This window comes from Pseudonaja textilis, chromosome 5 (genome assembly GCF_049901715.1).
Source record: "Pseudonaja textilis isolate UNSWEBS1 chromosome 5, rPseTex1.2, whole genome shotgun sequence".
Classification (NCBI taxonomy): domain Eukaryota; kingdom Metazoa; phylum Chordata; class Lepidosauria; order Squamata; family Elapidae; genus Pseudonaja; species Pseudonaja textilis.
Window position 1 is genome coordinate 41,011,618 of NC_141994.1, and position 13,584 is coordinate 41,025,201.

General features: G+C 35.3%; 1 protein-coding gene across 6 annotated transcripts in view; it reads left to right on the top strand.

The window, feature by feature from the left end:
- Positions 1–11,464, top strand: part of CRADD (CARD and death domain containing adaptor protein) — a 29,135-nt gene extending 17,671 nt beyond the window's left edge. For 2 of the 6 annotated variants that reach the window (XR_015743842.1, XM_087934595.1), the window contains exons 3-4: positions 1,364–1,453; positions 10,461–11,464. Coding sequence is in view for 4 of the 6 variants with exons in the window: in XM_087934595.1 (XP_087790721.1) it covers positions 1,364–1,435 (72 nt within the window). In the remaining 2 variants the exon portion in view is untranslated. Of the gene's footprint in view, positions 1–1,363; positions 1,454–6,684; positions 6,902–10,460 lie in introns of those variants that run through there. The other 4 variants (XM_026698652.2, XM_087934598.1, XR_015743843.1 and 1 more) reach the window with 3 other exon arrangements.
- The last annotated feature ends 2,120 nt before the right edge of the window (positions 11,465–13,584 follow it).

Genomic DNA, 13,584 nt, shown 5'->3' on the forward strand with positions numbered 1-13,584 from the left:
AAGCATTGATACTAGAAGAGTGGGAAATCATATAATTTATAAATCATAATTGCTTTTCTGCTATCACAAATTCTACATTTTTCACATGGGCCCTCAATAATCATGCAAAATTAGTTGCTATAAGCTTTTTTTCAAATACACTCAGTCTTTATATTCATGAAAATGGAGATCCTGGACATAGTTTAATATACTTTAAACAGAGGGAAAATGGCAAAACTTTTATAAATAACTCAAACCCATGCACAGTCAAATCCCATATTTATGATGTGCTATTTGTTTTTGTCACGTGCATTTTTCTCATTTTCTTTCTAACAACTACATCTCATATTTTGCTTGTTGCTAGACAAACAGTGCTAGAGAAAGCAAGTAAGTGTTTTATCAACAGAATTCAGTGAATTATGTACCATCATTAGGAAATAACACTAACCTTTAAAAATATGTTCCTATAACTTTCAAAAAAGAGTATGCAAAAATGCAAGAAAAAAAAGATACCAATAATAAGAAACAAAACAGAAAAGAAAAAGGGGGAGAAGAATATAACCATATCCTTTTTTGCTATAAAGCATGAAATTATAGCAAAGAGAAATATAATGCATTTTTTAACTAGATAGAAAAGTTTGCATTTTCAGAAATGGATAAATTACATATCTCTTGAATCTAATTCTTAATATCTAGAGTTTAAACAAACTTTTTTTTTGGCAAATTCTTAAAATAATTACTTTGGCAATTAATTCTCTACGGCAGAGGTAAACACAATTCCTCAAAAACAATATAATATTTCTCCATTAATCTATAAACATGCAGAGATAGAGAGAGATTTCAAAAAAGAAGCAAATACAGAAATAATCTTAATTTTAAGTAACATCTGATTTACAGTATCAACAAATAACAGTACTTAAGTATGTACCGAAGAATCACAATGAAGAAAATACCTGTTAAATAAGGCTGCTTTTTTGTTCCATTGTAAATTATAGCCATCATTACTAATATTTTTGAAATGTTACCAGCATTATAAACACAAACTGAAACTTACAGAAGATATTCTATAAAACTATACTTGTGATTTCTGTGCTTTGTGATAAAAAAGATAGTATAAAGCTTTTAAGAAGCAGAAAATTGTTTTAATAAAAGCAACTTCAGAGTTTTTAAGTAATGGTGAAATTCTAGGATAGGTGCTGCATATATCCCTACTAAGAATGATGTGGCTCTTTTTCCAAGAAATATTATTGTACAATTCAAGATTCATGGAAGTTGTCCCCAACTGACTTTTTGTCCCGTTTCTGCTTTAAATTCATAAAATGTGCACACACAAAAAAAGACTGTGATTGACAAACAAATATCTGTCTATCACTCTGTATTCCAGGTGGAGATTTTTGAGGCTGTGGGATATACTTCAGAATTACATGGAATAGTGGTTTTGAGATCTTCGTGCTAATCTCTACTACTCCAAATGGTAAATTTTAGTTTAACAGCATAAGTGATGTGACATGGCTTATTTACAAACTATTTCTAAGCATCTAATTAAAGATAATACAAAAAGTACCTATTATAGCTGGAATTTAAATTAAAATCAATTGTGCTTCCCTAATCCCATTTGAATCAAGACCCCAGTATGTGCAAAGGACAAGATTAGCCTTCTTCACTCTCCACGTGAGCATGAGGAAATATGGACACTTCCATTAAGGAGGAGCATGTGCTGCAAATGTCCTATATAATATCACCTTATTATTGCAGAATCTGTCTCATTGAGGCATCCAGACTTAAACACCTTACTGGTATGTTGATTTTTTAAATTGGTGTATCATTTATGTAGTGTATAGTAGCAGATGACAACATGATAGAAGGAAACAAAATGTTTTCAAAAAGTATTTATGAATAGCAAAACTAAAGCCTGGATTTTTGAGCTGAATTAATTGTTCGTTTTTCTGGGTTCCTCTTGCTTAATTTATCTCCATTTGTGTCTTGCATTTGGTCTGGCAGATTAACAATATGGTTTTTGGTTTTCTTGTTTGTAGATTTTTTTTTATTTGCTTTATTTTTGTTTTACTATTTAATAAGTGGGAGTAACATATGCTTTTGAATTCAATATTAGTGCATCCTTTCTTTATTAAATATTAGAAGGAATATAAATACAGATCTTTTAGATATCCAGAAAAATAATATAGGTGCAAGATGGAAATATATCCGTATGTCCAAGCAAAACATGTTTAAAAAGAAAAAGATTGTGGCTTTACTAAAAAGTTTTTTTTCCCCACAACCGTCACTTAGTCCTTTTATGTAATCCAAGCTGATTTAACAGTAAGATTTTTCCAGGAAGACAGGAAACAGTAAGAGAACATGGTTTTCAAATCTCCCCTGTTTTAGTTTACAAAATCCCTATGTTAATTTCTGTTGTAAAAAAAATATCTTCGTTCCCTCCTCCTTTTTCTTAGAATACTATCTCCAAGAAATTCAGAGAGCTGCAGAATACTGAAACACTTGTGTTCAGAAAAAAATTCTGATACTTCCTTTGGAGCTTTTAAAAAGATATTTTACTATGTTTAAAAGCAGTTAAATGATTGAAGTGCTATTTTTTTTTAAAAAAATGTATTTAATCAGTAACTGCATAATACTTTAATTGGGAGATTAAAGTGAAAGACTATAGAGACAATGGTAAAAATTTTAAGAAAAATGTCAAAGCTACTGTAATGTGACATTCTTTATAAGAATTTTAAAAACTTTTTAAAATTTACAGTCATAATTAAGATTTGACCTCAAAGTCATATTGGGAATTGGATCCTGAAAAGACATAAATCATATTTACTATTCACTTATATTCATATATTTCCCACAGTGTTCAAGCCAATGTATGTGGTTTCTTTAGTTGCTATTGATATACCCCTGTAAACTGTATTTGGCTAGAGCAGGGTGTCAAATGCACATTGTCATGGCGGTGTCATATGACATATCTTGACTTTTTTCTCGTTTGCTAAACTGGGCGTGGACGTGCTAGGACATGATGCATCTGGCCCATGGGCTGCAAGTTGGACAGCCCTGGCCTAGAGAGTAGGATTGACTCCTTCTAAAATGTTAATTTGAATTCTTGTCTTCTCAGTCTTAGCTATCACTAGAGGATTCATATCCTCACATTTTATTTGACAGGAGCTTGGTTATTTGTTTATTTATGCAGTTATTTATTTCAACTATTGCTAAACCAGTTTTACTATGCATTTTCAACCTGATTGCATTCAGTAATTGTAGAATTGGCAATAAAGTTTTGGATTCACCAGCGGGTCAAATCATAGGATTCTTTTTGAATGTATCGAATATTATTTCTTTTCTTTCAATGTTAGATTACTATGTTTTATTTAACTCCACAAAAAAGATATAGTTAGCAAGCTGTATGTAAATTAGACAATGGGATGTTGTAGGACCTTATTAAAAAGCAAATATTTAACTCTTTTCTTTGTATATGCCTCAGAAAAGATCACCGTACTATCTTATCATCTTGTAATTAGAATTTAGTGTAAGTTTCTTTGCTTGCTGATTTTTAATCCTTGATCAGAAAGTAATACCTGCCTTGCAGTGGTGACACTTTCACCAAATCCTTCTTCTCGGACTGGTAGAATGTTTATATTCATTGGCTAACTCATGAGTCCGTGACTGCCCTTTGTTTTTACGACATCATACTTATTTCAGTCTCTTTGAACATGCATCATTAGCAAGCAGTGTGTGTGGCTTCCAGGAAATTTCATGGGGCTCATTATGCCCCAGTCATTCTGAGCAGGAGAAAAGACAGTATATAAAATAGCATCAATTAAATGTAAGAAAGAATGGAACTGAATGGTTTAGCCCAAAAGCACCTGACAATTATTGTAAACAGTGATGGTCAGCTATGAGAGTTGTGCCATTATCAGCTGGGTGTCATCTTTGGCAGAAGTACATAGCCTAGCAGTGCCACTTTTAACTAAGCATTAACGTTATGAAGACTGAGAGAATCATTTGAAAAAATAAATGCATTTATTAAGATGTGGGAGCAGCAGTTAGGTGTTGTTTATCCTGTTAAATCTGTGTCTTTTTCCAGTTAGCAGAATAGCATCTTGGCATTCTCTTTCTTCTTCTTCTTGAGTCATATCCATCATTGGACTTTGGCGATCATGTTGGCAATCCTATTTTTATCAAAATCCGCAAAAAAAGTGCTGTTGAGTTTTGTCAAACCAGTCCCTTAGATTTTGAAGCCATGATGCTGTTCGTCTGCCTGGACCTTGTTTGCATTCAATCTTTCCTTGGAGGATTAAGTGAAGTATACCGTATTTTTCCAGATGTCACAGCACATGTCCAAAATAGTCTAACTCACTTTTTAATGATTTTGATGATTTCCCTTGGCCTTCCCAGGCAGCTTATCACCTCCTCATTTCTGATTTTGTCAACCCAACTTATATGTAACAGCTGCCTGTAAATTCACATTTCAAATGCTTCTAATCTCTTCAAGTGACTTTCTGTCAGAGACCAACTCTCCATTCCGTAGAACAGGATAGAAAGTTGTAACATCTGACAAGGCTAATTTTCCATCTTAGGCTTATGTCGTGATTGCAGAAGACCTTTTTTTATCGTGAAGAATGCTGTTCAATTTTTCTCTATCCTCATTTTTATTTCAGTGGTCATGTTCTAGCTTTCATGTAAATTAGAACCAAGGTACGTGATCCTTTCAACTTTTTCTAGTGGTATTCCTTACGAAGTTGTCAATGGTAAATTAATGGGTTGTTTGCTGACAACCATGAACTTGGTTTTTGAGGTGGTAAGCTTCAAGCTGCATTTTTCAGATATTTCTGTGACTCTGTTGATATGGAACTGAAGGTCTTCATACTTCATACTGGCAAGCAGAACTGTGTCAACAGCATATCTTAAATTGTTGATCTGAATACTGTTTACTTTAAGACCAGCATTGATATTTTCCAATGCTTCATTGAAAATTGATTCAGAGTAGATATTGGCATTCCTTGTTCCCAATTAATAAATTGATTCATTTAAATTCTTTTGAATGGTAGCTTATGCAATGTCAGCAACAGACTTCTTGGACAGCATTTCACAACTTGGAGCATACCCAACATACTGTAGCATAGCTGTGGTCTGGAAATGCTGGTGTTGTATGCCTAGGTAGCTACCCTTTGAATGGGTCAAATTTCCCCCTGCTTGGCCCTGTTAATATGTCTATTAAGAGGGGAGAAATCAAGGTAAAGACAGATTTTTCCTCTTGCTTCTTATTTCTTTCCTATTAATTAAAGATGATAAACAAAAAATAACAATACTGCACCAGCAAAGTGCTTATTTAAAGATATAATGTGTCTCTGCTAGACTGAGGGCTTAAGTCCTCATGACACAAGGTTTTCTTCTGCTCAGGCCTAATACACCAATATGAGAGACAACTTTGTCAGGGGCAAATATAAGACAAGTTATCTGCATTCTGCTAAAGATTCCCAAAGGGACATTGCCATTTATGATACCAAAATCCTGGGAGATTAACTACATTATATATATTATATAGCTCCACTAAATGGCAATTATTTTTATTACTAGAATGAGCAGCTGTGACAGGAAATCAAAGTCCATGACCTCAGGTGTTTTAAAGCTGTATCTCCTTATTTAGAAAGAGTCTCAATGAGAAGTCCTTTTTGATCTGCTGTGCTTTTGCAAATATTCCATTCATACATTTGAGAGGCTTTAAATAAAAGAAAAAGAAGTAAGATGAGGATTAAAATTCAAAGCCTTTCATTAAAATATCTGGGATGGAAGCTTTAATATAATGAATATATCCATATGGATGGCATTAATGATAAATGCATTACATGCAAACAGTCCCTGTGACAATTGCTTACATTTTGAGGTAAAGATGGGTACTCTCCTTCCCAAAGGCTTGGAAAACATTTAATCAACTAATTAGGTAGACCATTGGCTAAGAGCAGTTCCTCCAAAAGAAAATATATGTCATTTCTAACAGTTGTCATTGACTTGATGGCATATTATTATCACCATAATTAGGCTAACAACTTCATGCAGTAAAGGGGATCTTCTAAATAAATGCAAACATTTATGTTATATTTTCCCCTGCTTTTGTCTTCTATTTATTCTGTGCTAGCCAAAACAGCTAAAATTTTCAGGGATCTGGTCTGGAAAATCTGAAAACCACTTTAAAAGAGGTTAGAAAGCAAGGATGTTCAGTTAGCATGCCTAATTCCAGTTAATTTTTAAGTGGTACTCACCCTGAGAAACTAGTCATGACATTGATGTCAATATTAAGTTTATGATGTCACCAATTGCTGGGAGCAGAAACAGAACAGGGCTTTCCTGGAAACTAAGCAAGTGGTGAACGGTTGCTATAGCTGCAATGTTTCAAGGAACATACGGCCTATGAAGAATCATTTGAGACATTCCCACTGTATTCCGTTAGCACCAATAGTGGCTACTATTGTGAGCATAACCTCTTTTCAACCAGTCTCCCTTTTTATTCATGTGCCTGGCTTATGATGGTGCTACTTTCACAACCAAAATTAGAAATCAATGCCCAGATAAAGCATAGAAGATGGAGCCAAGCAAACTATCTCAACACCTTTCAGCATTATTGCTTAGTTCTCTGTTTATCAGTTCTGTTTCCATCCATTTTTTTTCATAGGCTGTATAACCCACTTAACTGCATTTATTTTTCAGCTCACCCCCAGCCCCCAGCAGTTTTGAGCATAGAAAGGTTCCATTCCCCACCAGCCAGTCAGACTGAAGAAGCTTCTTGGATGAGAAGCAAAACGTCTTCAAAGAAAAAACAAGAATGTCCAGTTGCCTCCTGAAGAAGCACCTTTGGGACAGACAGCCTGGTTGAATGTTTAAGAAATTCTTAACAACAAGAAGAGCTTAATAGAGATGTGCAGAGAAATGGTAGATTTCCCTTCATTGGATGTGTTTAAGAGGGTGCCAGACAACTACCTATACGCTTTAATTTGGATTCTTCTACTGAGCAGGAGGTTGTACTTTAGTGCTCTGATTCAGCTGTGTTTCTATGACTTATAAAAGTAAGAGTTGTTTCTTTTGGAACAACGTGTAATGTCATATCCAGTCTGTTCTCAGTAGTCTATCTACTGTGCTTTATTTACATATGTCACAAAGTGCTCTCTAAAGAGTGTTCTCTAAGGAGTCATAACTTGATCATTGCTGCTCTGGGTAGGTTTTATATAGAAACATTTTGCTTCATTTAACATTATGAGAATGGTGTGTATTGTGCTGTTTGAAATACTTTTACAGAGTAACAATGGCTACTCAATTCCATAAAGAAAAAGATAAATGGAATATTTTGGAGATGCTTAATACCTTTCTTTTTAAGAATTTTGATTATAATAGTAAAATCTAATACAAACTACATTTTAAAAAATAAAAGAATAGGAAGAAAAAAGAGAAGTAAGACTACAATAAAGAAGTAAGCAAATAATTAAATAAAGAATATACTAAGGAATAACTTCTGACCATCACAAGTATAAACAAATTTAGTGACTCTACACTCCCTCTAAGGTTACAAACTTTTATTACTTCATCCCATATACATTTCTTATCTATAAACAAAACTATGAAACATTTTTTTCAGTCCTGGTGTCAGCAGAAAGTCCATAAATGGTTCGCAGAAATATCTTGTTTCAACATTAATCAAATAATCCAGAGATTCCCAGCCCCGGGCTACGGCCCACTATCGTGCCTTGAGCCATTCGGAACCGGGCCATGGAAGCAGTGGGCAAGAGAGGAACTATCCCCTCTTTCCTCCACCACCACCAGCCTGCAAATCTGGAAATTAAAATAAACCATCTTTATATTCCTCTGTATCACTTCCAACAGTCTCAAATGTTGAGACTATGTTAGCTCATTCAAATGTTACAGGATTTGATTTCATTTCTTTGTTCCTTTGCACAGAGTTCTTCAAGGCTTTAACAAGTCTTTTTTATAGATCCAATAGGGCAAAATTATTGAAGTCGCTTTTTTAGTTTGTTATTTGCAGTTTCCTTTTAAATTTTAAAACCTCGGCCAGTTTCTTTTGTAGATCCAGTGAAAAATCTTTTTTCCAATTCATTCTCTTGGCTTATGAATTGTAAACCCACTTTGATACCTTTATATTGTCAGATAAAAATTGTTCTACATCTGTTAAGTTTTCCCTAACATATTTTGGACATGGTTTATCACTGGAAGCAGACATCATTATTGATGTTACAGCTACTATTTTCTTATTCTATTCTTTAAAAGTCTCCATTATTTTCATTATTACAGCGTTCTGCAATATTTTACAGGCTTTGAGTTATCTCCTCTTTCTAAAAGCCTTCATCCCCTCTAGTGTCCATGTCATGAAATTGCTTATCTTTGTTGTATTTTGTAAAAACCAGAACAGAATCTATTTTCCACCAGAAGCTGTTCTTTATAATTACAGGTAGTCCTTGACTTACAACAATTGGTACTGAAAAAAGGGATGTATAACCATTTTTCAAACTTACAACCATTGTAGCATCCCCATGGTCACATGATCAGAATTTGGATTCTTGGCAACTGACACATATTTATTATAGTTGCAGTGTCAAGCAAAGTCAATGGGGAGTCCAGATTCACTTAACAACTGCAATGATTTACTTAACAACTATGGCAAGAAAGATCATAAAATAGGGCAAAGCTCATTTAGCAAATGTTTAAAATTCGCTTAAAATTCATTCAACAAGCAACTAGCAACAGAAATTTTGGGCTCAATTTTGGTCATAAATTGAGAACTACCTATAATTGTAAAATCTTTTATAATAAGTTTCAATATTTCAATTTTACTTGGACCCTTAATCTGTTTATACATTTCTAAGACAAGAATCTTATTTAGTTTTTTGCTGTTTATTCTGGATTCTTTAAATTCTTAAGGTTATGATTAAAAGTTTATTTCCTTTAAGATTGAAGCCAGATTTACTCAGTGTTTCAAACTTGTTGAAGGAATAGGTTAGAACTATTTAATGAGCATTTTGTGCAAGTGATAAGAAAGTGAGGTTTATGAACTTACTGGCCTTTAATCGTCTGCATGTTTGCGTCTCCTGCTTGGGCAGGGTGTTGGACTAGATGACCTACAAGGTCCCTTCCAACTATATTAATCTGAAAGTAAGATGGCTAGTGTCTCGCAGCACCTGTGGAAAATCACTGTCCTGTGAACTCCTTGCAGGGATCACCTGTCCAGGATATGTGGGCATGTGAACAATCTCCCATCCTCTCCTTACCCAGAGAGGTTCAAGGAACCATTCTACTTACTGATTCCTTGGTCTTTGCTGTGTTTGTTAGCTCTGCTTTCACAGAACCATCTTCAGTTACCATACTTCCTTTGGAAGTTTCCTAGATGCTTAATAACTGTAAAATAGAGGCAGGATGCTTTTGGCTCTGCAGTTATTTTTAATAACTGTTCCCATAATATGTGACTGTGCTGATTAGAGATAATCCAACATATCTATAGTAGCATTCTATTGCTTACCCTGCCTTAAAGAAATTCTATATCACTCAAACTGCAAAGCGGAGAATGAGTGTAAAGTTTGATAAGTAAAAGTTTTCCTGAGCCATCCTATACAGCGGGGGTCCCCAACTTTTTTGGGTTTTGTGGACCGGCGGCAGTGGTTTCAGTGGTTTTAGCAGTGGGGGAAAATGGTTTTGCACACGCAACCTAAATCCCGCACATGAGCAAATGAAGCTTTGCACACTCATCTGTCAGTAGTGGGCCACAGCCTAGGAGTTGGGAATCCTTGCTGTAAAGTACAATTGCTATTTTAGAATGCATGTGATGGGAAATAACATATCAAATTGAATTTGGACATCAAATCAGTTCTGGCTTTTATATTACAGATATAAAGAGGTTTTTTTAACCTTTTTATTATTTAATTGAAATTATGACTGTTGCTATCCTGTTTCATTATATTGAATCAAAACCATATGGTTTTGACCTGCCTCTCGCTCTGTCTGGATGAAATTGAACAGAATTAGGTATGATATTGGAAGAAGTGCTCTGCCCTGTATATGCGGGGGTGGAAAGATTCCCCTTGTTGCGATTGTGATGCTGATATGTAAACATATTGTGCGAGATTGCCTGTGACCTGCATTTTCTGGTTTCCTAGAAGATCTGTTCAAAGCAATGCCAGAGGCGATCACCTGGATAGCTAAATTGGACCTCCAGTTATGAGGCCACTGCCATATCCCCGTAGAAGTTTCATATATAATTATGTGGATTGTGTGTATATGTTTACTTCTCTTCTGTCATGTTCTCACCATATGCTAAATAATAAATATGATTATTTTGAATACTTTATTTGGCCAATTGTAAGTAGGCACACAAGAAATTTGTCTATATTGGTATAAAGCACCGATCTAAGTTTTGTTTCTGAAACTAATGCTGCATTTTTCAGAAGAACGTATTTGAGCTTTTTTCCTTTTCTTTGTTTTAGATGATCAGCTACTCAGATTTCCACAAAAGATTTTGAAGAAATCACCGACCGATCAACAGATTAGCAAACTTGCTCAGAGACTTGGACCTGAATGGGAGTGCATTGTATTGTTTCTTGGCTTGAGCCAAAATGATATCTACTGTTGTAAAGTCAACCACCCATACAATATAAAATCACAGATTGTGAGTGCCTTCATTTTATGGAGGCAACGTTTGGGGAATAAAGCTACTGTAGAGAGTCTGTGCGCTGGTTTGAAATTTGGAGAAGTAGATCCTTCAGTAATCCAGCAGCTGTTTTAGTTAGCTTCTAAACCTCATCACAACTGGATTCAATAGAACCAAAGGCCCATCCAATATTCTCTTCCCACAGTGCTCACTCAGAAATTATGAAAAGTCTACATCTTGGCACAACTATAGCAACCACCCAGTATTTTCTGGGTACATTGCTTACCAATTGGCCTTAACATGCCAATGTTGATTGCTGCAGCAGGTATATTGCCATCATAATGAGGGTTGATAACCCCTTTCTCTCTCTTTTTGGAGTCTCCAGATGCCATGCCTTCATGGCAAAGTGGCAAAGCCACTTTTAAGATCAGATACTGTGGAGGAGATTTTGGTATGGCATGAGATCCCATCATGTGGATGAGAAATTAGTGTTGACAGCCATACCAATACTGTGCAAGCCTTCTGCAATTCCAAATGACTCTTCTCTTGGCCTTAGTAACCTTTATTAATAGCAGTAAGTTGATCCAGTAGCAAATCATAAGGAAAGGGCAGTCATCACTGAATAGCTACCAAAGATAACAGTCTCACTATTAGAGATGCAAGGAAACATAACAGGTACTTGGAGTTACTACTTTTTGTTTATACACCCAGCAAGTTGGTGACTCTGCTTTTTTTAATGTTAATGTCTAGGAATGTTATAATGTCCTGTTTATTTTTAAAGAATGCATACTACAACCATAAAAAATAACAGTCCAAAGCGGCTACATTTTGTTATATGAATTCTGAGTACTTATTGTGTAAGTTACTTAATTCTTGATGGTGTGCACTAGAGTGGCCGTACTCTGTATTCTATACTTTGTATATAAAGATGTCACGGTTTCAAACCAAGCCAGCAGAAGAAGAGGCCACACTGTGAGCAGAACAGGTCTCCTTCCTAGAGTCTCCCAGCTTGGCACGTGGTGAACAACGCAAGTAAAAATGTTTCTAGTCAGCATTGCTGGCCTCTGCTAGCCAGCTGGCTATATGGGCACAGCACGCTCTGCCCTCCTGTTCCTGGTTGCTCCCGGCTGGCTCCAGCAAGTACTTTTTGTGGCCCAGGTCCAGCAAGCACTCTTCAGGCCCGGATGGCTTCTGACCAACTGCAGCTGGCTTGCCTTCCTGAGTCTTGTTCCAGCATGAGTCCCATCACCCGACATTCATTTGTGGTCCCCTGCACGTGGCAAGTATTGGCGAAAAGCATACTCTTTCCAACCTATTTGTGTCATGTTCCTCCAGATATGTTCATTTGTGATTCAGTAATATTGCCAAGTGTTTTCTATTTATTGGATTTAACTTTGTAGATATTCCTAAAAGCCAGTTTTCATATTTGATTGCTGTCAGCTTTCATACCTCTTTAAATCATTTACCACCGAAGGATCATCTGATCAGGTAACTTTTTTCCTCTGCCTTCTGGAAGATTCTTATCATAATTTGTGTAAATTTTAATTGTTCATTACTATCCTGACTATCCCACTCTTACCTGATTTGAAGATTTATTATATTTTGGTAGATTTTAAAATCTCTCATTTCACTCTCCCTTTGATTTTATGTCTAATAATTTAGAAAAATATTTATTCAGAATACAGAGGGGTATGAAACCCAGTTCCCTTTCAATGCCTCAAAACTGTTTTGAATCCGTTCATCCCAAAAGATATTTCACCAATGTTTCACAAATATCATCAAGAACAGATTTGCAATAGTGGGGCCAAAAAAGACAAGGAAAAGGAAACTGTTTTTTTTTAAATGCTCTGATGCCATACTCCCCTTCTGTAAAAAGAAAAGGAAGTTAAAAGTAAGTGTTCAATAAGTTAGCCTTCAAATTAGGGTAAACTTTATGCCAATCTTATTTGCCTTAATAGTGTTATTTTTGAGGTTTGAGAAACTTCATTTGAACAGCAGTATGATATTTTCTGATTTTGATTACCTAACCTGGCCTTGTGCTGATTTCTGTGGAAGAAAAAAAAACCCTCCAGTTATTTAATCTTTTAAATTAGTACGTCAAACTCTAACAATCAGCTCTTCCACATTCAAGGAGAAGTTTGAATCATTCATTTTAAGAACTTTTTTCCTTTATACAAAACCATTTTAATCTATGTTTAAAATTTTACATTTTCTATTATGGATCTCTCCCAGATGAACTTTCACCTAGTGCTTCTTGTCCTACCCTCAGATGCTATGGAGAATAAATATAAATAAATTGATGCCCTTTTCCCTGCAGCAGACTTTCAAGATAAACAGTAAACAATAATATAGCATCAAACAAAGCAAAGCATGCAAAGCTTGAGGTTCAATCTTCAATTTCAGCCTTTCTCCACAGCAACACTAGGTCCCCAACTACCTATATACTGTCTGGACAGCACAGGGCACCTGAGTTAATCTTCATCTTTTGAGTGACCATTTTAGAATTATATATCCTTAGCATCATCTCCAGCATCCTTGGTTCATCTTTTCAAAAAAACCCACCTGCTCACCATGATGAGGCAGCAAAGCAGGATTTGTGGGAGCCTTGCAGGTGAGAGTTACGAAAATAACAATTGCACCTTTCCCTTCTGTCCCCTCACTCTGCGATGAATATGCAATATTTCATCATTCTTTTTACATCATTTTATTGCACATCCTCTGGAGAGTTCTTCAACCATATATGGCTCAGTAATAGTTAATACAAAATAGTTCCTACAATAAATTATTTAATTCAAAAACCTATAGTGCATTACATATCTCTACATTACGATACTGTTTGTCTTTCCTGCCTTCTTTATTTTCCTCTGAAGAGGTGATTCAGGTGCTGATTCCTGTAAATGACAGTCCTTTCCAGGCCCTTTTCAAGATTAGCAAATCCATACACTCTTAAAACTTGTGAT